The sequence below is a fragment of the Durio zibethinus genome, chromosome 15, assembly GCF_047325235.1.
Source record: "Durio zibethinus cultivar Kanyao isolate XHJ-2024 chromosome 15, ASM4732523v1, whole genome shotgun sequence".
Lineage (NCBI taxonomy): Eukaryota > Viridiplantae > Streptophyta > Magnoliopsida > Malvales > Malvaceae > Durio > Durio zibethinus.
This window is the reverse complement of record NC_143176.1, coordinates 21,568,911-21,592,549: the sequence shown is the minus strand read 5'-3', so window position 1 is coordinate 21,592,549 and position 23,639 is coordinate 21,568,911. Positions and strand designations below refer to the sequence as shown.

Here is a 23,639-nt window from a genome sequence, read left to right as displayed (position 1 = left end):
AATTCTAGTTTTTTCTGTACTTTGTTTTGATTTTGACGGGAACATCAAATTTTAATAAAAAAAGCCATCTCTAAAATCTAAAAGTGTGATTCTGGTTTTGACGTCAAATTTTAATGATGAAGTTTATGTTTTAAATTTGATGAAAATGTCAAGTTTTAATAGAGAAAGTCACCTCTAAAATTTCAAGGTGTGATTTTGGTTTGAACGTCAAATTTTAACGATGAAGTTTATGTTTTGAGTTTGTTGAGGACATTAAGTTTTAATGAAAAAAATTTATGACACTCTAATCTCATATAAAAAATTTTTAAAAATATATTATGATATATAAATAAAGATTTAAATTCAAAACTTACGATATGCTTTTTATAAGATAAAATTATGAAAGCTTTTGATCAAAGCGAAACAATATCTCGTAAGTTATATGCGAATATCAATATCTCTATTCAAAATATACTTTCTCAATTTTTTTTATCGATTTAATATATTCTTCAAAATTTTAATTAAAGACATGATTAATTGATTTTTAAAAAAGTTATAAAAAATATTATTATGTTTAGAAAAATAAGTAAAAAAATCCCATCAACTCTGAGGGGACCAAGAAACCATATCTCATGTTTACATCAAATAGCATAAAAAGCCAAAAGAAATTCTTTTAATCCAAACAATTATTCACCCCAGTTGTGATATAGTCTGATGCTTCATTTGAAAGTAAAAATGTTATTCCATCATCGCATCGTTTTATTAATAATTTTTTTATTTTACTTTCAATCCCATATTATTTAATAACCGTAATTATCAAATTTCATAACTAAAATAAAATTTAATCATTTTTTTTTCAATTATCTCTTGCATTTTATGACAAAGACATCACTTTCTTAAACATTACTACTAATATCATCCATCCTCTTATTACAAGACTAGATCTGAAACATAAATATGTATTTTTTTTCAATTTTCCTCTTTGACTTTGACTCTCTTACTACTTTATTCTCTCACTCTCCCTTTCCCTTGAGATCCATCCACGCACATGAAATTGGTTCCAATTTCATTGGGTCGTGCATCCCACTTGATTAAGTATAGATTGGATTTAGGATAAGGAGAAAAAACAGAAAAAATTGACTTAAAAAAAGAAAATAAAATAAAATATAAAACGGGAGGAAACGAGAGAATGATGAGGTGGTGAAAGAAAATGTGAAAGAGAAGCAGAAACCTTTGATCCAAAAAGTTACAGTTTTTTTTTTTTTTTAAATTTTTTTTCTCTCACTTTCTCGCTTCCCAAACACTCCCTCTCCTCTTTTTAGTATTACATTTTTCTTGCGCTCTTCCACTCCTCAAATTTCGAAGCAAAGAAAAGCGAAAAAACAAACCTTTTTTTTTAGCTAAGTTGAAATTTGAGGTTTAAGGCAATGGGAGCTCGTTGCTCCAAACTATCACTTTGCTGGTGGCCGTCAAATCTCAAGTCAAACCTCTACGACTCCTCCGACCTCGGTTAGTTTGTTGACTTTTTTCCATCACTTTCCCTATAAAATTTTACTCTTATTTTCTTTGTTTCTTTTTTAATAAATGAAAAAATTTTCTTTGGTATGTTACATCAGAGAATGGGAAGGAAGCGTTACCTGGATTCAGCCAGTACAGCTTGAACCAGCTAAGAGCCGCCACCTCAGGATTCTGTGCAGACAACATTGTCTCGGAGCATGGAGAGAAAGCTCCCAATGTAGTTTACCGAGGGAAGCTCGACGACGATCGTTTGATCGCCGTTAAACGCTTCAATAGATCGGCTTGGCCTGATCCTAGACAGTTCCTCGTATATATTTACTTTTTCCATTTTAATTCAATTTATTTTAATGTTTCTTTCTTGGGTTGATTTGTAACTATGGGTTGATTTGTAGGAGGAAGCGAGGGCGGTTGGGCAATTAAGAAGTGATCGGTTGGCGAATTTGATTGGTTGTTGCTGTGAAGGAGATGACAGATTGTTAGTTGCTGAGTTTATGCCTAATGAGACTCTCTCTAAGCATCTTTTTCACTGTAATTTTCACTCTTATCTTTAAAATATTTCCCTTTTGTTTTAATTCACATTTGAGTTTTTATATATATATATATATATATAACCCATAGTTGATTTGATTACACTCTAGGAAATAGGTGATGAGTTGAAGTAGTTATATAAGATCTTCATTTCTTTTAGAATATGGAATAAATGTGCTGGTAATGAATATCTTACTGATTATAAAAGTTGTTTTATATTTGTTTGAAATGGTATAGGGGAGAATCAGCATATGAGATGGCCAATGAGGCTTAGAGTGGCGCTATATCTAGCGCAAGCGCTTGAATATTGCAGTAGTAGAGGGAGGGCATTGTACCATGACCTTAATGCTTATAGAATCTTGTTTGATCAGGTAATTTTAATCTTTATCATCTATATTTGAACCTGTTACCTTACTGCTAATGTTCACTTTGAAATTTGTATTTTATCTCTTACATTGGGTTAGTTCTTGACAGGACGGTGACCCCCGACTCTCTACCTTTGGCCTTATGAAGAATAGCAGAGATGGAAAAAGTTATAGTACAAACTTGGCTTTCACCCCTCCAGAGTACTTAAGGACGGGTAATACTATGCTAACAGATAAACTTCATGAACTTTTGTACAGATCGTAACAGTCTGTCTATGTTATTTATGTATATATATATATATATATATGTATGTATGTATGTATATATGTATATTTGGGGAAAGGGTACGTGAATTTAGCTTTGCGTACGTTAAGTTCTCATGCAACATGTTGCCGTCTCTCTAGCTAAGCTAATTTAGACACCTTAACTTGGCAGGAAGGGTTATACCAGAGAGTGTGGTTTACAGTTTTGGCACCCTATTGCTTGATCTTCTCAGCGGCAAGCATATACCACCAAGCCATGTGAGTTTTTTTTTTCTTGCTTTTATCTTCATTAAGACGGAAGTCTTGTCTGAAATCTTTTCACATAGTAATATAAGAAATTATTCAAATTGTGGATATTTAAAGTGCATCATAGGATGTCCTTAGGAGATAATTTAAATGCTTAAAGGTTGGATCGTTATCATCATGCAGGCACTGGACCTAATACGTGGGAAAAACTTTCTGACACTAATGGACTCATGTCTGGAGGGTCATTTGTCAAATGATGATGGAACTGAATTAATGCGGTTAGCTTCACGCTGTTTGCAGTATGAACCTCGTGAGAGGCCAAATGTGAAGTCTCTTGTCACTGCTCTTACTCCACTTCAGAAGGAAACTGAGGTATTCTCACATTATTCCCCACTATTTTCTCTTCTTTCTTATTTTCAACTTTTATTTTAGAAAGTCTATACCCAAAAATTAATACCTTCAAATAGAAATCGAGTTATGCCCTGTTACCACAAGTGATCTCTTTTAGATTTGGCCAACAATGGAGTTGCTGTTGCATATAAAACCCTCTGTTATTTTGTCATTTGTATGGATTTACTTACTACTAGCTTGAAGCTTTAGGATATGGATAAAGAAGTGTAGGCTCTGTTTGATAAATGCTTTTACTTTTTGCTTTTTGCCTTTGGTTTTCTATTCATTTTTAATCTTTTTCCTTCTCTTTTCTATTAATTTTTAAAGCAAAAGCATCTACCAAATAAAGCCATAGCTTTTCTTTATGTTCTGAAACATTTGGCGCTGAACTCAGTTTCATTATTTAGCCATTCATAAGTATATGATTACTTGAATTACCTTTTTTCTCTGGGAAAAGTCTTTGCTACCTTTTTACTTGTATTATTTAACAGGTTCCATCTCATGTTTTGATGGGCATTCCACATGGAACGGCATCCTCAATGCAAACAATGGTACTGACACCTCTGGGAGAAGCATGCTCAAGAATGGATCTTACTGCAATACATGAAATATTGGAGAAGATTGGATACAAAGATGATGAGGGGATTGCAAATGAGGTCAGCAATCTATGCCTTTTATGTTGTTTGAAATCTGAGTTAAAGAAATCAAAATCAAAAGAAGGCTTTGACTAATGCTTTTGTAATGTGGAACAAAAGCTAGCGATAGCCTCATTGGTACATTTACAAAAACGCTTTTGATTTAATAAGACATGTACTTCATAAATATCATGTTCTTATTGTCTTTATTGCTGACAGCTTCATCCTTCAAACTGCTAGAAGAATATAACTGCTTTCATTACTTTCTTAGCATTGATATCAAATTCATCTAAGCAAACTTTTGATATATATCCATTTATAAAATTGCTTTATGCTAAGGGTGTTGAATGTGTTTGCTTTGCAGCTTTCTTTCCAAATGTGGACAGATCAGATACAGGAGACTCTGAATTCGAAAAAACGTGGAGATACTGCTTTTCGAGCAAAAGACTTTGGAACAGCCATCGGATGTTACACTCATGTAAGTCATTTGTTAACGATTTGGTAATCTGCAGAACCATTTAATCATCTGCAATCAAAAAACTCAAAACTACTGATTAAGATTCAACCATTTAATGGTTTAATAATATTTTTGTTTACAGTTCATTGATAGTGGGACGATGGTATCACCAACTGTGTTTTCCAGACGCTGCTTGTGCTACTTGATGAATGACATGCCACAAGAAGCACTTGGAGATGCTATGGAAGCCCAGGTAATATCTCCTGAATGGCCCACAGCATTCTATCTCCAGGCTGCTGCTCTGTTTAGCCTTGGGATGGACAACGACGCCCAGGAAACGCTCAAAGACGGTACGAATTTGGAAGCCAAAAAACATAGAAACTGAAAGTGTATAGGCCCTTTTTTTCCTTTCACTTTTAATTATCTCTTGTATCTTCCTGTCTTCATGTTTCCTCAGCACCACAGAGTAACTTTACCGTTCATATTCTGGTTATGGTGTACTCTTTTATTTCTCATTCTGGATGCTATATTTTAAGATGATAATAAGAAAGAAATTTTCATTTTTGAATTTGACATCAAGGAGATCTGCCTATCCATCCTTGGCCCATATATCTACTGATTGATTAACGATTAGGGCGATGCAATTCACCAAAGAGCAATGCTTATTTTCATTATCAAGCAAGTTTGGCATGTTTATTCACCAAAGAGCAGTGCTACTTTTATGGATGGAACCTTACAGGTGTTGGATACTGAGTTATAAGAAACTTAAACTCGGCAATCGGGCCGGTAAGCAAACAAAGCAGTACTTCATGTCATAAACTTCTCCAAGCATAGTGCATAAGAGTCAAATGGAACTTCTGGTTTAGCACCAAAATCTTTATTGTATTGCAACTAACATTGTGTCGAAGAAAATGTAATTCCAAAAGACATTAAAGACATATGTTGTACTTGGTTTCAGTCTCCACCATTCCCCAACAGCAGGACTAGCCATGCTTTTACATGTAAAAACAGAACTTGCGATGAAGGATGGCAGCGTTTTACATTGGAGGCTGACCACCGGCATTGAGCATTTGGCCAATTATACCATTCACCTAGAAAATAAGAAAGGTTGTATGTATAGTGTGTAAGAATCAAATGCCAGTCATCAACTAAAAAACAAAAAGCAAAGATGGAACACATCTAAAGTAAAGACTATCATATCACAATCAAGAAAAGAGCTGAATAATAGAGCTTTTTACCAAGCATATTGGGCCATGCTATCCTACTATCCTACACTCTACATTTTGTATATAAAGCCAGGGAATGCAGTCATATAAACTCTAATAAAAACACATTTTAGAATATTTATGGATACTTTGAAACCTACCTGCCAATATTTTGAAACACAGTGATCAATGCAAGTATTTTCACTCATGTTTAGCTTAGACTCCTTGTACCTCCTACACTTAATACTATCTTACCATACCACCCTCTACATTTTGTATATAAAGCCAGAGGATGCAATCATATAAATGTGAAAATCTAATATTCATTATTATTTGATTAGTTGACTTTATATATTTTAATTAAGTCTCTTAGTTTTAGAATAAGAAGTAATTTGGGTAATTACACCAAATCCATTAGATATTTGTAGAGTGTAAATTACTAGTTTGATTAGCAGTTTTAATGCATGAAAATCTTGGGTTTTAAGGCTGAGAATATTAAATCTTTAGCCCATATATTTTCAAGTAATTCTAGCATTGTAATGAGAAAAATATAGAAGAATAAAATAGTTTTATTCTAAAGATTTCTTCATGATATTAGAGCACGATCTGAATTTTTGAAAATTTACACTCGAAGTCCAACATGGCCAGCAGAAAGAAGAGCTCGGTATCGGAGGTTACTCTTAACCTTGAAGCTAGCGTTTCTCAATCACTGGAGAACATCACCACTCCTATTCGAACAAGTTCTTTAGCACAAAAAGATAATTTTCTAAGTGCTTTGAGTGTAAAACTAGAGAAATCAAATTCATAAGAGCTTCAGACCATAAGACTGGGGATGCATCTATATTTAGTAAATACAATTCATGTCATAAAAACTTCATATTTCGAATTGCTGACAGGTCATTTTTAAAAGTAACTGGTACAAGTTCTGTTATTATTTCTAAAGAGATAACAATTGATTCTGTTTTATTTCTCCCAAATCTAAGTTGCAATCTACTGTAAAAATGTTACTAAATTTCTTTCAAATATGTGTGAATTTCAGGATTTGGATTTGGGGAAAATGATTGGCAATGCTAAGATGTGTGCAGGACTCTATATCCTAAGAGCTAATGATTCTGAAAGACAATATCAAAAGACCTCTTGTGTGGCTTCATCTTTCAATAATAATAAAGATAGTACTATCATGTTGTGATGCTATCGGTTAGGTCATCCAAAGTTTTTGTACCTCAAAAGATTGTTTCCCTCATTATTCAATCAAAATCCTAACCACTTTCAATGTGAAGTCTGCCAATTATCCAAACATAGTTGTACCACATAAACTAATCAGCTTTACAAAACATCCCATCCTTTTTCAATGATATACCTCCAAAGTAAATAATATTACTGGCTCCAGATGGTTTGTCACATTTATTGATGATCACACCAAGATTACTTGGGTATTCTTTATGAAGAAAAAATTAGAAGTGGGCCAGTTATTCCAAAACTTCAACAATATGATCCAAACTCAATTCAAAACCAAAATCCAAGTGTTAAGAACTGACAATGGGAGAGAATATTACAATTCAGTTTTTGGATCATATCTAATGAAGCATGGTATAATTCTTCAAAGCTCATGTGTCAACACTCCTCAACAGAATGGCATTGCTAAAAGAAAGAATCAACATTTGTTGAAAGTTGCAAGATCCCTCATGACGGCTGCCCATGTACCTAAGCATTTTTGGGGTAAGGCTGTTCTTACTGCTACATATCTTATAAAAGTCCTGAAATTTCAAAGCCCTTGCCAATCCTTTCTCAGTTTCTATCTTCACTTTTGAATCATCTTGTCTATCCTCACCTTCTAATCATCTTGTCTATTCCTAAAGAATTTGAAATCAAAGATTTGGGACATCTCAAATATTTTCTTGGCATGGAAGTAGCTCACTCAAGGAATGGCATCTCTGTTTCACAGCGTAAGTATATCCTAGACTTACTAAATGAAACTGGAATGCTTGGATGCAAACCTGCTAACACCCCTATGGACACAATAAATAAGGTAGGAATGGAAGAAAGAAGTCCACCAACAGATAAGCGTAGATATCAAAGACTTGTTGGGAAGCTCATCTACCTCTCTCATACAAGATCATATATCGATTTTTCAATTAGCATGGTAAGCAGATTCATGAACAACCTAATCGAGGAACACTTGAGGGCTATGTATTGAATCTTACAGTACCTAAAGAAAAGTCCTGGTAAATGGTTATTTTTTAAGAAGACATCACACCAAAATGTTGAAATTTATTCTGATGTTGATTGGGCTGGAACCGTTATTGACTGAAGATCAACTACTGGTTACTGTGTGAGGAAATTTGGTTACTTGGCGAAGCAAGAAGCAATTTGTGGTGGCTAGAAGTACCGCAAAAGTTGAATTTAGAGCTATGTCTTGTGGCATGTGAGGGAATTTGGCTGAAAAGGTTGCTAGGGGAGTTAAAGGTCTTTGTAGAAGAATCCATGAAGATATTCTGTGACAACAAAGCTGCCATAAGTATAACCAAGAATCATGTTCATCATGATAGAACTAAACATGTGGAGATTGATCGTCACTTCATCAAAGAGGAGATAGAGGAAGGAATTGTTAGAGTAATTTATACTCCCGCATGCCTTCACACTGTAGACATACTAAGGCTCTCTCTCGAAACAACTTCGAGAATCTAAAGTCCAAGCTAGGCATGATTGACATCTACCACCCAGCTTGAAGGGAGTGAGGAAATCTAATCTTTATTATTACTTGATTAGTTAACTTTATCTATTTTAGTTAAGTCTCTTATTTTTAGAATAAGAAGTTATTTGGATAATTACACTAAATCCATTAGATATTTTCTTATTATGTGTAGTGAGTAAATTACTCCTTTGATTAGTTGTTTTAATGCATGAAAATCATCGGTTTTAAGGTTGAGAGTATTCAGTTTTTAGCCTGTATATTTTCATGCAATTCTAGCATTGTAATGAGAAAAATATAGATGAATAAAATAGTTTTATTCTAGAGATTTCTTCAATAAACTCTAATAAAAACACATTTTAGAATATTTACGAATACTTTGAAACCTACCTGCCAATATTTTGAAACACAACAATCAATGCAAGTATTTTCACCCATGTTTAGCTCAGACTACTTGCTATCTTAGCCTCTACATTTTGTGTATAAAGCCAGAGGATGCAGTCATATAAGCTCTAATAAAAGCATATTTTAGAATATTTACGGATATTTTGAAATCTACCTGCCAATATTTTGAAACACAGCGATCAATGCAAGTATTTTCACCCATGTTTAGCTCAGACTCCTTGTACCTAAAGCAAAAATATATTATCATTGATGTCATTTCGTTAGGGGAAAAAATAACTGTATAGCATGTGTAAATCTTTTAAATAGGACAACAAAAACAAAAAGAAGTGGTTTTGGTGCTTCTCATACCTTTTGTCAACACATTTGTTGAAACAAGTTTGTGTAAGCCTGAATGAAAATCATAAAAATAAACTGAACTCAGAAACTTGAGTATTGACAATAAAATCTTACAAGTAGTGGAAACATTTGACACACTATCATGACAAAGAAGCATGCCAGGCAGGTCATAGGGTCCAATTTCAAATTCCGAACTCTGAATTTTCATTTCTTGGCAGATATATCGAGTATACAGGGAGTTTAAGAGGCGCAACATAATTTACATATGTTTCTGATAATAACCTTTTGAACAAATATTTCTGATTAACTTCTAAATGTAATTTATTTAACACATTAATTAAAATTTGGCAATCTTGCTCTTACCTGTTAAAGAGTTCTACCCTATACTCCATCTCTGTTTCTGCCATGCCAAAGGCCTGCATTCAAAACATGAATTTCAAATCATGCAGGAGAGTAAAAGAAACAAATAATAAAATTACCATTTTTCAACCAAACCCCAAACTCCAAAACGATATAAATCTCGGAAATCAAGTAGTTCATAACAAACACTTTGAGATTAGCGATCCAAGATTTACTTAAACACTCTAACCTCAATAAAAAAAAAATTCAAATTAATCGGTGGAAAAGATAAAATTTTCTTCTATCTCAGACAATAAATTGGCAGAAAAAATAGCTAACCTGCTCTTTGTTAATTCCAGCTGGGGTGTTGTTGGCAGCCATTGAAACCCTGAGTAATAAACAAGATCGATCAAAGACCAACAAATATCAACTGAAAACATTTAATTAGAAAAAAAGGTTTCACAAAAACTTACTCACTAGATTTGAAAAAAAAAAAAAAAATCTTTTTCTTGTTGGGGTTTAAGGATTAGCTGAAAACAAGGAAATGGGAGAAGAAAAGCTTGTTTTTTTTAATATATATATATATATATATATATATATTTAAATTGAAAGCCCTGAATAATAAGATGCCACTGAGTTAAAAAAAAGGCCACTGCTTACTTCAAGTCAAAGGCTAAATTTGGAATTTTAAGCTCAGACTGTTTGGTGAAAAATAATTTTTAAAAAATAATTTTCGTATTTTTAAGTATTTATTTAATAAAAATTTGATGATTAACAAAAAATTACTTATTATTCAACAAAAAGTAAAATTATGTTTTTAGAAATTATCTTATGAATTGAAAAAAGCAAAACATTTTCAAAAAATTAATATTAATACTTTTTGAGTATAATTTTATTTATAAATAAATAATATATAATATATTAATAAGTAATATTATAATATATTAATAAATAATAAAATATTAATAAATAATATATTAATATATTAATAAATATTATAAATAATAATGAATAATTTTATTTTAAGTATTTTTTATATTAACATATTATTTTAATATCAAATATTATTATTAAAATATAATTTAAATATTAACAATTTTAATATATTTTAATAATAAATAATTTTAAATATTTTAATAGTTATATTAATATTTTTTTGAAAAAAAATAAATTTTACATAAAACAATCAAATAAGGTAAAACATTTTTCATAAGTTTATACAATCAACAAAAAATCTCTTTTAATTTAAAAAATATAAACATTTTTCAAAAATTATTTTCTGTAAAATGAACGAAACTTTAAAAATGGTTTCTTTTCTTGGTTCTGTAATTTTCATTTAGAGAAACAAAACTAGTTTAATAACCCTGCCTTTTCATTTTTCTTCATCAGTATTGCTTGAAGCTTCTCGGAGTTTTTGTCTAAAATCAATATTGACAAATTGAACAGTTTATTTTACTTTCACAGAAAACTGCAACAGGATTCTTCTGCTCTATCATTGCCCAATAATGAATTATTGGAAATAAGCAAGGACAAGAGGGTTTTCTCTCAAGTATAAAAATAGCTGGAGAGGAAGATTTTACGTAACATAATTTAAAAAAAAAAAAAAAATCAAAGGGGAAGAACTGACTGGTATGCCTTTGTAGTAGTTGAATCCTGAAAACTAGATTTTCTGGTAAGCATTATGTTTTGGTTTTAATCAACTCATTCAATCTTTTTTTTTTTTTTAATGGTGTGTGTGAAATCAATATTATTGAACAAATGCAGCAAAAGAGTTTATTTTTAGAGACTTGAAAGGAAGGGTACATGGTTTTGCTGAAAGAGCATGCAAGTATTAGCATCAAAAACTCAAGAAATGATACCACCAAGGGATCTCAGCGAAATTGAAACTCCATAAATGCAACAACAGTTACAACAAAATGAATAATTCTTTCACATAAAGAAAACAGCAACTAGAAGTTGAGATTTTGAATAGCCAAAAATGGCCATAGAAAATAAGTTTCCTCATTAGTCCTCGTATTCTGCTTCCTCTTCCTCATACTCTTCATCATCAGCTGTTGCATCTTGGTACTGCTGATACTCGGAGACCAGATCATTCATGTTGCTCTCTGCCTCCGTAAACTCCATCTCATCCATGCCTTCCCCTGTATACCAATGCAAGAAGGCCTTCCTCCTAAACATAGCTGTAAACTGCTCACTCACACGCCTAAACATCTCCTGTATGGATGTTGAATTGCCCATAAATGTTGCGGCCATCTTGAGTCCAGTGGGTGGGATGTCACAAACTGTTGACTTTACATTGTTAGGAATCCACTCAACAAAGTAGGAGGAATTCTTGTTCTGAACATTCAACATCTGCTCATCCACTTCCTTGGTGCTCATTTTACCACGGAACATGGCTGATGCAGTCAAGTAACGGCCATGTCGTGGATCAGCAGCACACATCATGTTCTTTGCATCCCACATTTGCTGAGTGAGCTCAGGAACTGTTAGGGCTCGGTACTGTTGGGATCCTCTTGAAGTGAGTGGAGCAAAACCCACCATAAAAAAGTGAAGCCGAGGAAATGGGATAAGATTAACAGCCAGTTTCCTAAGATCAGAGTTGAGCTGGCCAGGGAATCGTAAACAGCATGTAACTCCAGACATTGTTGCAGATATCAAATGATTCAGATCACCAACTGTCATAGATCAAAAAAGAAAATAACGGAAAATGTAAGACATTCGAAGATCCTCAAGCCAAAAAACCAAATCTTTAGCTCTTACTAATTTGATTTTAGTGATATAGCAAACCAGTTTAGGTGGCAAGAGCTCACAACAGCACAGAATGATCATTATTAAACTTCGAAATAAAAGGCAATAGCCATGAGCCACGATATTCCACAACGATATTTCCATATTACACCAAACCACAAAAAGGCTTCTTTTCCGCACTAACTACATAAACACTAATCAACAATTCAATGCAAAACAATGGTTTTATTGATGATATAAATAAACCAAGTATAAATCAGGGGAATACTTACAGCTGGGAGTGGTGAGCTTGAGTGTCCGGAAACAAATGTCGTACAAGGCTTCATTGTCAAGAACCATACACTCATCAGCATTTTCAACCAACTGATGAACAGATAAAGTAGCATTGTATGGCTCCACGACTGTATCAGAGACCTTGGGAGATGGGAAAACTGAGAAAGTCAACATCATTCTATCTGGGTATTCCTCCCTTATCTTCGAAATCAAAAGTGTCCCCATTCCAGATCCAGTTCCTCCTCCCAAAGAATGACAAACTTGAAACCCTACAGAAAACAATAAAAATCATTTAACAAGCAGAAGAACTTTAACAAGTTTCTTTAGATCTTTTTTTTTTTTTTTTATTGTCAGGCTTCCCAGCACAGTTACCTTGAAGGCAATCGCAGTTTTCGGCCTCTTTTCGGACAACATCAAGGACGGAGTCGATTAACTCAGCACCTTCAGTGTAATGGCCTTTAGCCCAGTTGTTACCAGCGCCAGACTGACCAAAAACGAAGTTGTCAGGTCTGAAGATCTGGCCAACAGGGCCAGATCTAATGCTGTCCATGGTTCCAGGTTCAAGGTCCATGAGAACGGCACGAGGGACGAATCTACCACAACTGGCTTCATTGTAATAGACATTGATCCTCTCAAGTTGAACGTCTAAGTCTCCTTGGTAATGTCCAGTTGCATCAATGCCGTGCTCTGCACACACAACTTCCCAGAACTTGGCTCCTATTTGGTTGCCGCATTGGCCTCCCTGAATATGAAGGATTTCACGCATTTTTTTCTTTGGGTTTTGAGGGTTCTTTGGTCTGAATAGAGATAGATTGGAATTGAAGTTGGTGAAAATAGGGGAAAGGGGGGTTTATATTCAGATTCAGAGAAGAGGAGATGGCTAATCTAAGCTAGGGTTATTTATTTTTAGAATTTTCTACTGTACCAGTAAATTTTTTTTTAATAAATGAATGGTTTTTACGAGGCGGTGTCAGAGAATTTGTTTTATAACGGGTGGAAACAAGGCAACGGCTACCAAAAATTTTAAAATTCAAAATAGCGGAGACAGCTGGCAGCAATTGTCGGCTAGCTGAATTCAAGGCGAGGAAGGCGCCCTTTAGTCTTTAGGGTAAAAAAGAACAGCTGTCAAAACTGCTCGTGACACTAATAGCGAGTAAATATTCTTTTCTTCTCTTTATGGGTTTATTATCTAATTATTTTTTTTATTATAGTAGTTAGTTGGTGTAACTTTACAAACGAATCGAGATAAATTTTTATTTTTTTTTAATTTGATTTAATTTTATATTTATTATATCTTATATCTGATCTTATTTAAGTTAAACTAATAAGATCAGATATAAATTTTTATTTAGCACTGCACGCTAGATGAGCCATTCAGCCCAAAGGCCCAATAATAAACAGTAGCTCTCGTTTAGCCTCCAAAAAAAGGAAAAAACTTGAAGAGTCCGCAACACATCATCAGTCTTAGTAATTAGAAACAAACCAATCCCTTAACTTGAATAAAAAAACATGATGGGTAAAAGAGTTGAAAACTACAAACTTTCTATTCCACCAGTTTTGAACACCCATGATTTATTTCCAAACCCAAATTTTGACAAAGGAAAAGGTTCAGATATATATAGCTTTCTATCTAATAATAAATATAACAGGTTTTATTTTTTTTATGTCTTACTATTAATTACCTTTCAGCATCCACCTAAAACTTTGGAAGATTATTGTTTTCCCTTTTATCATTACTTAAAACAAGGGTCGAATCCATGCATATTCTCCATAATTTATTTCTTTTTTTTTTCCTCCTAGCTCCCCGACAATTCTCTCTTACTCTGGCCAAGTATTTACTTTAACATAAAAGGCTTGATTCCTACACCCAATTTAATTTACACATGCACCACATGTGAATGTATTTATTCAAGTTTTGTTGCTCAGAGCCTTTTTTTTTTTTTTTTGGTAATTTTATGTTCTACTAGGTTGATGCACCACATCTTTTTTTATCATTATATCTATGTTTGCTGTTTCCAAGAATTTCAAGCAATTCGAGCCAACATTTTGAATTTTTTTATCTTAAAACTCCAATCAGATCAACTGCTGGCCTAAAAGCTTTTCTCTCTATAAACCATGAAAAAAAATCCCTTCATAGCACTAAGCACCAACCTGTTCTACATAGCACCACCGGTTAAGACTTGTGCACCCTCGCGCGTGTATAAAAGATAACCACTAGCCATTGCCTTAACCAAATCGGTAAATTCCATGCCAACATAAAGGTCAAGGATCTTTGTCTAGCATACTATACTACCTAATACGGCTTCACAATTTGAACTTCAAACACTACTCCAAGAAAAAAAGCAACTTTTATATAATAACAGACAGGTGAAAGGCTTTAGATCTTGAAATAAAAAAAGCGAACAAACAAGCAAAAAGAGGAACTATCATTAGGGTTGCAGATTCAACCACATAATGATCATGAAAAAATCACAAACCTGGTCAGAAACAAAAGGGAAGATGCGGGATTTGCAGTTCAGAATTGCCATCCGACATTGAAAAAGGGTTAACCAGCTTCAAAGAAGTAGAAATATTGCATACATGGAAGTTTTATGACGCAATAAGCATTTGCAAAGGATTCATGATGCAAATTCAACCAAAGTTAAAATCAGAGAGAAACAAATACAATTGCTTAATTACACTCCTTGAAATCATTATTTATGTAACTCTTTGATCATAGAACTAGTATCATGAGTATTAAAGCACTAAAGTTTCCAGTTTGAAATTTCACCTCGGAATGATTTAGGCAGGCAACAAACATCCTACAATATGATTAAGTTAACAGCTATATTCTTGAACTATAGTAATTTGAGCTTATGTGAACTTAGAAGTCAAAGGCCCATAAGATAATGCCTTAGAAAATAATTGAACACTGGGCATATTCTCCTTGATAGTTTATTTGCATGTCTCAGATTTATGTTTATTGGTAATTAATTTTCATGAATACTTTATTATGTCCCGCAGATACAGACAATCAATGTTCTCACCTTACCAAATTGAAGATAACAAATGAATGAGAATAATTTAGAATTGTTGGAAGATAATCATATTATTAGCCCAATTCTGCTCGACTATTTGCTTTAAACATCTCAGGTATGACTGAGCAACTGTACATAGAAACTAACCATTATGCACATAAGAAATATAGTTAATAAACTAATAAAAGTCAATGAGTATATTACAATAATGCCTCTAGGATATCATAGCAATTATAACTGCATGAGTCTAAGTCAAAACAGACTGATCCACACATATAGTATCATGACAGAAAGGAAGGCTAACAAAACCACCAATATTCGGAAATTGAAGCCATATGTCAGATCCTATTATCAAAACATCAAAGAACCTACAAAGCAAGGTTAAAATAACAAAACTAACACTTTCTTTTCTAAGGAAATGACATTTACATTCAACATCCACAAGTATGGCAAGACAGATCCTAACAAATATAACATTCCAAAGAAAAGTCATATTAAACATGAATAGTAGGCCTGTTCTTGTCCATCCTAACATAGACCAAGCCCCAGCTCAACCCTTGGCTCAAGCAAGTACATCCTAGCATGCAAGTCTACTTGGACTCTTAGCCTAAGCTTTAAAACCCTTTCTCAAGGGAATGAGGCACTCTTAAACTAGAACAGAGGGTACTCAATAACCTAGCTAAATCCAGGTATCCAACAAAAGGGCCTTGTTCCAGAACCGTCCTAAACTGATATCCTGCAGTTGGCAAACAATTCTACTTACAGTTTCACTTACTGAAAAAAAGTAATTCTAGTATACATTTTAAGAAATAACTTACACTCTTAACTAACATTTTTATCAGCCTCTCAATTCCAACATCACTTAAACTACCACAAATTTCCCGCAACTAAGCACTTGACATGAAAAAAGTAAAAGATTTTAAAAGAGAACAGAAAACAAAATCAGGGTGACAAAAAAGCAACACATAAAATACCAAGCAGTTGAAAGGGAAAAAAAACAATATTACAACTGAACACACTCTTGCCACATCTAAAAAAGATGATTGTCAAAACCTTCCCACTGAACTTTCAGCCATTATGTCGTCTGCTTCACTGAAAAAAGAGAGGTTGAATTGAAAAAATCTATCATAGAAAAAAAAAAAAAAGAAATTCCACCAGTATCGAAATCAATTCTATCAAGTTTAAAAGAACATTGGACCTGAGAAATAGTAAAAGATAACTAAAGGAAATTATTTTAGTATTAGAATTTAGAACTAATGGAACCAAGCACCTAAATAGCAATAACTTGGATAAAATTTTCTTGGAATTCCAGCTAGAAGAAATATAAATTTTTTTATGTCAAGGATATTGAACCTACGATAGTATCATAAATTCGGAGGTTGAAAATAAGCCATCAAAGGATGGAGACAATTCCCCCCCTAGCTAGTTATATGCTGTTGAACAGTCTTAACCAGGGGCTTATTCATTACAACAAAAGTGATTATCCTCCATCAAGAAAGATCTACCTCTCATAGCCTAAGTCTTGAAAAGTTCATACACTTTAAGAGGTAACATAAAAAAGCTACAGAGTATAAAAGCCAACAATCTTTGGTTTATGCTTCTAATTTTTATGTTTCAGGACTTCAATTCAATGACCATGCAGGTCCCATTTTGATGACCATGCCATTACAATAATCTTTTCCACCAGTAAAGCATACATAGATCCTCAAGTTGAATTTATATCATAAACTTGCCAAGATGATAAAGATAAAATGCTTTGGGCCCATAGGATAGCAATCTATAGCACAATCATTTTCCTAGCAAATTAATACAGTGCATTAAAGGATCCTAGTTACAAATATGGCAAGGAACTAATAATATCCAGAATCCAGAATATGTTGCATTATTAATATTTTTTGGCATAAAAAATTCTATTGATTAGCTGTAACCAGATGTAACTGTCAACATATTTTAGCATTAATTGGAGCCCCCCTTATTTTAATGGAATTCATGCACAAGACATCAACCATTTGATAACAGATTAATCTTGAGAACTAATATTTAGATAAGACCACAGTAGTTGAAGTTTACAAAATCTAAGAAGATGTTTTCAAAACACTAAATTTCAAATACAACTTTTATAACTATATAACTTAGAAATTAATTATAGAAAGAATTTGATGCCACAATTAGGCTACTTGTTTACAGCAATTTAAGAACAAGTTCCCATATAAACTTCACCACATTATGTACACTTGTTCAGTCATCTACAGCTGACTCATAATACTTTGTTAATATTTTAAATTCCAGTATAGCTTATGTTTTATCCTTTGAAAATTCAAGGGGCAAGAAAAGTAAATAGAGCAAAAGCATCTAGGCAATAAAAAGATAGTTGGACAAATGCCAATGGATAATCAACAACCTTTGTTATAAAAGAAAGATAAAAGTGGCAAAGGTTGCATGCTGAGTTCAACAATGACTCAGGAAGGAAAACAGTTTGTTCAGTCAAATCCCACCCGGTGTAACAAAAAGACTCTAATCCTAAAATAAAATAAGAAAGATTGAGGAAGCATTTGATTGAAAAAAAATTCAAAAGCTTAACTAAGAAAACTAGGGATAAGAAAACTAAATATAGACACATATATAGGAAAGTATACCATCTCACAAGCAAAGTAAGCACTAGTTAAAAACAATCTGATATAGAAAAACATTTTTAACTAGACAATGCTGGAGTTAACAAAAAAATACTAAAGTTATAAAAGCAAAAGATATCATATCAAAAAATAAAAAACCAACAAACTTAACTGCCACCAAACTTCAGTTCCAAAAACTATCACCATTAACATGGCAGCAACCTGAAATGACAGGACCAGCATAAACCACCCAGAAGTAGAAGAGATCCATTGAAGGGTGAGTGACCTACATCACTATGTGCCAAACACCAAACCAACAAATTGAATCCCAAGCCAGAAATGGAATAACCACAATCTATAAGACAGCACACATCAAGACTCAATGCTTATTCAAACGGCCTTCAATTTTGTATTATTTGATTTGTTTGAATCATTGTGTATGGAGTGATCACCGGAGGTTCTACAAAACAAAGCAACATAAAAAAAAATAGACCCATAAGCAAATCAAGGTTTGGATACCACCATGCACAATATGGCCACAGATAACTCACAGTTTCTGTTTCATTGCATTTTGTTTGATGGTAACAACCATATCCATAGCCATCTTCTGGCGCTCCCTTGTTTGTGAGTGCAGGTCCAAGCCTTCAACGGTTTCACAGTCTACTCTACAAATGCGGCACCAACCCATGCTCATTGGTTTTCTCTTTCTAAATTTTCAAATGATTCCATATCACCCTGAAATCACATACAGTCAAGAATAGGGCAGAAGGTGCAGAAACAAAAGGAACTCAATGATATACACTCGCAAGAATACATAGATTCTATTCACATAGAAACATGATGAATAAGCAGCATTTTCACTCAACATAATTGACACAAATTCGAAAAAAACCAACACTTAACTGTATAGATTCCACCATCATTAGGAAATTTTCGAAGTGAAAAGCTGCTTCTAAAACCTGGCTCACCAAGTCGTGATTGACGGAAGTTTCCGGGCCCACCAAATTCTCCCATTCGTTCATGACTAGATAAATCACCAAAGCCAATAGGTTTTCCCATCTGCAAATGACCAGGCATGTTAGGATGAACCAAATGTTCACCCCTTCTAAAGTGCAGAGGCCGAATATCTGGACCAATCATATCAAAACTCCTCAAATGCTTTGCCATGTGATCAGAACTCTCAAATCCACCCCCATGTAGATGTTCAGGCAAACCTGAAAACCTATCATTGAATCGGCATTCCCTGCCATCTATCTCATTACCAGGATGGTCTCCAAATCCGTGCACAGATTTGCCAGGATATTCTCTGCCTTGACTCCTAGGAACAAAACCATCTACATGATGCTGACCATTGCTAGGAACTGTTCCAAGAAAATTTGTTCTGCCTAGAGTATCTTTTGGAACACCAACTGGTCTTTCTCCTCCATCATCAGGTTGATATGGTGGCAAGATTCGAGAAGGACCAGAGCCAATCACTGGATCAAAATTCAACCCATGAGGCTCCTTCTCATGAGCCCATGGTCCCGTATCAATACCAAAACCATGAGGACCTCTATCAAGGGGTCTGGATGAGCAGAAGTGGCTCCCAAATTTCGGAACAGGCTCAGTATCCAAATGAGAAGGCCTAGGAAATTGTTTAAGATCTTCTTCAAATTGTCCTCAAGCACCAATCTGATAAGCGTGATCCACAGAACTGATTCAAATGTTCATCTTGCACAGGCTTTAACCTTTCACAACGCAAGCTGAATGTTGATGTGGAATCAAGGCCTGGGGCCCTACAATCTAGCCGTCTACTATCAGCATGAGAGTCCACCATATTTGCAGAACGCTGCTGATCCGAATGATTTTCTGGGCCATGTCATGGTGCACCATGTGAGTCAAAAGCATTAAGAGGTGGTGTACCAAATGGTGGGGCCACAAAAGGTTCACCTTGAGATATCCTGGAAGCAACAGAAACAGAAGGAGGACCTTGATTATAAGTCCCTTGTGAACCATAATTACTTGGGCCTCTCCCAAAGGAACCAGGCGCTAATTTTCAGGTGGAACTAAAGCCTGTCCTGGATGGGTGACATGTCCTGGGCCCTGGGCCCTAAATTGATTAGGAGGAGGTCCTGGTGGAGGTGCTTGTAACACGGCAGAAGCCGCAGGTCTTTGTTGTTTATTATTAGACACACAAGGCATATGCAGTGTTAGGTGCCTTCCCTGATCACCAATTGGAACTGAATGAGAAGGCTGCACAAAGCCCCCAGGCTGCGCCTGACTAGATGGAGGGATGCCTCTTAATCCATTACCTGCAGGACCTTTAGACCCTGATCTTGAGGTAGAATTTTATCTTTCTGCATTTTCCCATTCTGTTCTTCACCAAGCTTAGCCTCCTGTAGTGGGGGAGCTTTCAGCAAAGGGCCATCCAAAATTTTATTTTCTTGTACCTTTTGCTCACCCTTGTCAACATCTTTCTGATCCTCAAGAGCCTCACCCTTGACCGTATTCGTAGACACAGGATCTCTATGTTGTTCAAGGTCTGTACCAAAAGTCCGTCTCGATTCTGGAGTCTCCTTGGTAGATATATCAAACCCACTACTACTGTCTCCAACATCACCAGTAGGTTTTTCATCTAAAGATTTCAAATAAGCATTTGATTTAGAAGTATTAGTGTCAACCAGATCAGCTCCAATACTAGATGCTGCATCCAACTCGTTAGCTTCCTTCCTGGCAATTCCCTGGTAGGATGAATCTGCTTCTTTCTCAGCCTCATTTTTGTCAGTACCATGATCTTCTGGCACCTCAGATATTTGTTGCGAAGTTACCCCAGATTGGTTGTTGGTCCTAAACACATTATTCGGATAAGAAGACGGCTGGTTTGCACCAAGTTGCATAGGCTTAACATGTATACCAGCTGCAGACTGGGGATATGGCTGTGATTGTACTCCAGGATTTGGTCTCCCAACAAGATTATGAGATGGATAGGGATGCACAGACTGAGATCCTGCAACATTTTACTGTGGTTGTGGATAGGTATGAGGAGGTTGCTGAAAGGAATGAGGTGGGCCTGGGGGGTAACTGAGAATGCAAGGATAGTTGTTGCTGCACAAAAGGACCTTGCTGTTGTATTTGAGGCTGAACCAAGCCCACCGGTTGGGTTGACAGAGGTTGTTGCAGAACATACTGATGAGACATGGATGATGCAGAATGCTGCATGACTGGCTGTTGTCGAATTGGAAGTGCAGGTTGAAGAGAATGAGGATGAACTTGTGGCAGCATAGGACATTGTGAAGGCAACAAACCTGGCAGCTGCTGTTTTGGAATTGCTGCATGAGATTGGGAAGGGTGAATCAGAGGAGGTTGCTGAGGGAATGAATTCTGCACTTGAGCAGGATGTTGCTGTGGGTGAAGGCCACCTTGAGCTTGCATATGCATGGGATGTTGTTGTGTTACCATCTGCACTTGCTGGTGAGGGTGCTTTTGTGGATAAGACTGATGAGCAGTCACAGCATAGGCTGCAGGGTGCTGCGTTTGAGGCATCAAACTTGGATTCAAGGGCTGGCTTGGTTGAGGATTTAGCTGTGGCTGTGGCTGAGAATGAAGCTGCATCTGTGGCTGAGCTTGTAGATGAGGTTTACTTGAGGAGCAGGATGAATCTGGGACTGTGGTTGTTGCAAATGGGAGTGATACTGCTGATACTGAGGCATTAGCCCATGTTGCAGATGAGGCTGAACCTGAGGCTGGGGATGGCCTAGGGCCGTTGGGTAAGTTTGTGATGGAATTTTAGAGTGTGGTGGCACCATAAGGTGAGTTTGCTGCTGTTGGTCGACTTGTGCCTAGTTCTGAGGTTGAGAAGCCGCAGGAGCCTGAACAGATGAGTGTAACTGAGGCTGGCCTGTGGTCGTGGCTGTACTTTGAGACTGAACCTGTGGTTGAGGCTGCACCTGGGCTTGAGGTTGGGCCTGTATCTGCAGGTACACAGGATGCTGGCCAGCCATGCATTGTGCATTAACCTGCAAAGGTTGCTGCTGGTATTGTGGAACTGCCTGCTGTTGATGGGGGTAGTATTGCTGATAACACGGGTCATATCCAGAATGATGCTGGTAGAATTGCTGATGCTGTTGTTGCAGTTGGTACCGCTGTTCTGAAGTCACCACAGCAGCCTGGGAGACAGCTTGAGACTGGGAATTTGGGTTGGCCTGCAGATTCGGGTCCTGTCCAGGTGAAATGGACGTTGTAGTTTGAGATGCCTGGGCCTGAGAAGTAGCTATTCCTGGCTGAGAAGCAAGCTGGGTCTGATCAGCAGCAGCAGTGGTTTCTGTGGCTGCAGTTTCCTGACCACCCCCAGCCTGCTTTGCTTGAGGCTGCACACTCTGTCATTAAAGTATGTAAAAAAGTCAAACTTACCACAAATGCTACAAAAAATGGTCTGACATTAATAAAGGATTCAGTGCACTCACAGGGCAATTTCGTGCATGTTCTTGAACTTGACGATGCACAATGTGAAGGCCACACCTATTACACACAACTGGAGAATTGCCAAATGCACACCCAGAACAATGAGCTGTACATTCAGATAGCGGACCCTGCCATGCACACCTAGATAATGAACCATAATTTTCCCAATGGTTTCAGCAAGTGTCTTATTTGACTCAACAAGCGGCTGTAATTTGAGGAGGGAAAAAAGATCAATAATAAGGGAACAATAATCTTAAGAATACAATAAGAGACAGCACAGTGTAAGAAACACACCTTAGAATCCGCCTCTGTTACCAAGTAACCATCATAACGGCAAGCTCGTGTAGTGCTGATAGCATATGTTAAACACGGCTTGCAGTAAAGATGGGTGCATTGTTACTGTAATGCTTCATTTGGGTAGACAAGTAGCCACAAATAGGACAGAAGTACTCTCCAGCCAGAAATTGAATATTCAGTATGCACTCGTTATCAAATCCCATTCTGTCCAAGAAATTCGTCCTAAAGTCCCAATAAGCATCAATTTAAATAGCCTTTAGTAAAAAATAAAGGAAAAATCACCATTTCCAGACTAGCAGAATTAGTAAAATCAACAATGAGACTATTAGCTAAACAAAAATGCAGTAAGGTTGACGAATCAAACAATCAATATCAACAAATTGCAAGCAGCATACAAAACAATCAATTAAATTTTATCGATCTCGATAATTAATAAAATTTTTATATAATAAAACATAATAATAACTCAAACAAATAAAAGACGCAATCAAGATCGACACTCCTGATTATCTGAATCAGAGATAGAAAATTCTGACATGGAAAACAAAATTATGAAAAGAAGAACAAACATTTTCCCTTTCATTTCTCATTTTCCCACATTTTCTCAGCAGCTAAACTTGGGAGAGACAATCGTATACCTGAAATTTACCCCAGATTCCGATTCACGTCTTGCTTTAAACCCTAAGTCCAATTGCACCAGCAAATCATTGAAAATAAAATAAACAAAATGAATAAATTGAAAATAGAATTTGCGGTGTGATTGCATCGAGGAGAGAGGAAAAAAAGTAAAGTAAAAAATGTAAAGGAAACAAATTTTCTTTCTTTTAGATAAATTTTTAATTAAAAAAAGGTGAAAATTAAATAATTTTTTTTATAAATTTAATTTGTTTTAA

General features: G+C 35.4%; 3 protein-coding genes and 1 pseudogene across 5 annotated transcripts; 1 reads left to right on the top strand and 3 right to left on the bottom strand.

The window, feature by feature from the left end:
* The first annotated feature begins 1,098 nt into the window (after positions 1–1,098).
* On the top strand, positions 1,099–4,946 carry LOC111301345 (serine/threonine-protein kinase BSK5-like). The gene is made up of 10 exons (XM_022896943.2): positions 1,099–1,488; positions 1,596–1,804; positions 1,890–2,025; positions 2,263–2,396; positions 2,500–2,605; positions 2,827–2,912; positions 3,084–3,272; positions 3,782–3,946; positions 4,290–4,403; positions 4,525–4,946. Exons 1-10 carry the CDS (start codon positions 1,407–1,409, stop codon positions 4,765–4,767), a joined length of 1,464 nt encoding a protein of 487 aa, XP_022752678.1. The 5' UTR covers positions 1,099–1,406; the 3' UTR covers positions 4,768–4,946.
* Positions 4,947–5,169: 223 nt separating this feature from the next.
* LOC111301346 (mitochondrial import inner membrane translocase subunit TIM10-like) lies at positions 5,170–9,958 on the bottom strand. Of its 2 annotated transcripts, none has more exons than XM_022896944.2 (6): positions 9,833–9,958; positions 9,699–9,747; positions 9,384–9,436; positions 9,033–9,071; positions 8,839–8,908; positions 5,170–5,473 (listed from the first exon to the last, which is right to left on the bottom strand). In XM_022896944.2, the coding sequence occupies exons 2-6, from the start codon at positions 9,738–9,740 to the stop codon at positions 5,420–5,422; spliced, it is 258 nt and encodes an 85-aa protein (XP_022752679.1). In that variant the 5' UTR covers positions 9,741–9,747; positions 9,833–9,958; the 3' UTR covers positions 5,170–5,419. The 2 variants fall into 2 exon arrangements, with proteins under 2 accessions (XP_022752679.1, XP_022752681.1); XM_022896946.2 differs by having other exon boundaries at positions 9,837–9,918.
* A 1,258-nt stretch (positions 9,959–11,216) lies between these two features.
* Positions 11,217–18,554, bottom strand: LOC111301344 (tubulin beta-2 chain-like). The gene is made up of 4 exons (XM_022896942.2): positions 18,182–18,554; positions 12,753–16,489; positions 12,380–12,649; positions 11,217–12,034 (listed from the first exon to the last, which is right to left on the bottom strand). The coding sequence occupies exons 2-4, from the start codon at positions 13,144–13,146 to the stop codon at positions 11,364–11,366; spliced, it is 1,335 nt and encodes a 444-aa protein (XP_022752677.1). The 5' UTR covers positions 13,147–16,489; positions 18,182–18,554; the 3' UTR covers positions 11,217–11,363.
* On the bottom strand, positions 18,057–22,986 carry LOC111302462 (uncharacterized; annotated as a pseudogene). The gene is made up of 5 exons (XR_016328309.1): positions 22,744–22,986; positions 22,452–22,654; positions 18,913–22,364; positions 18,561–18,744; positions 18,057–18,469 (listed from the first exon to the last, which is right to left on the bottom strand). The product of XR_016328309.1 is annotated as an uncharacterized LOC111302462 (transcript).
* Positions 22,987–23,639: the final 653 nt, after the last annotated feature.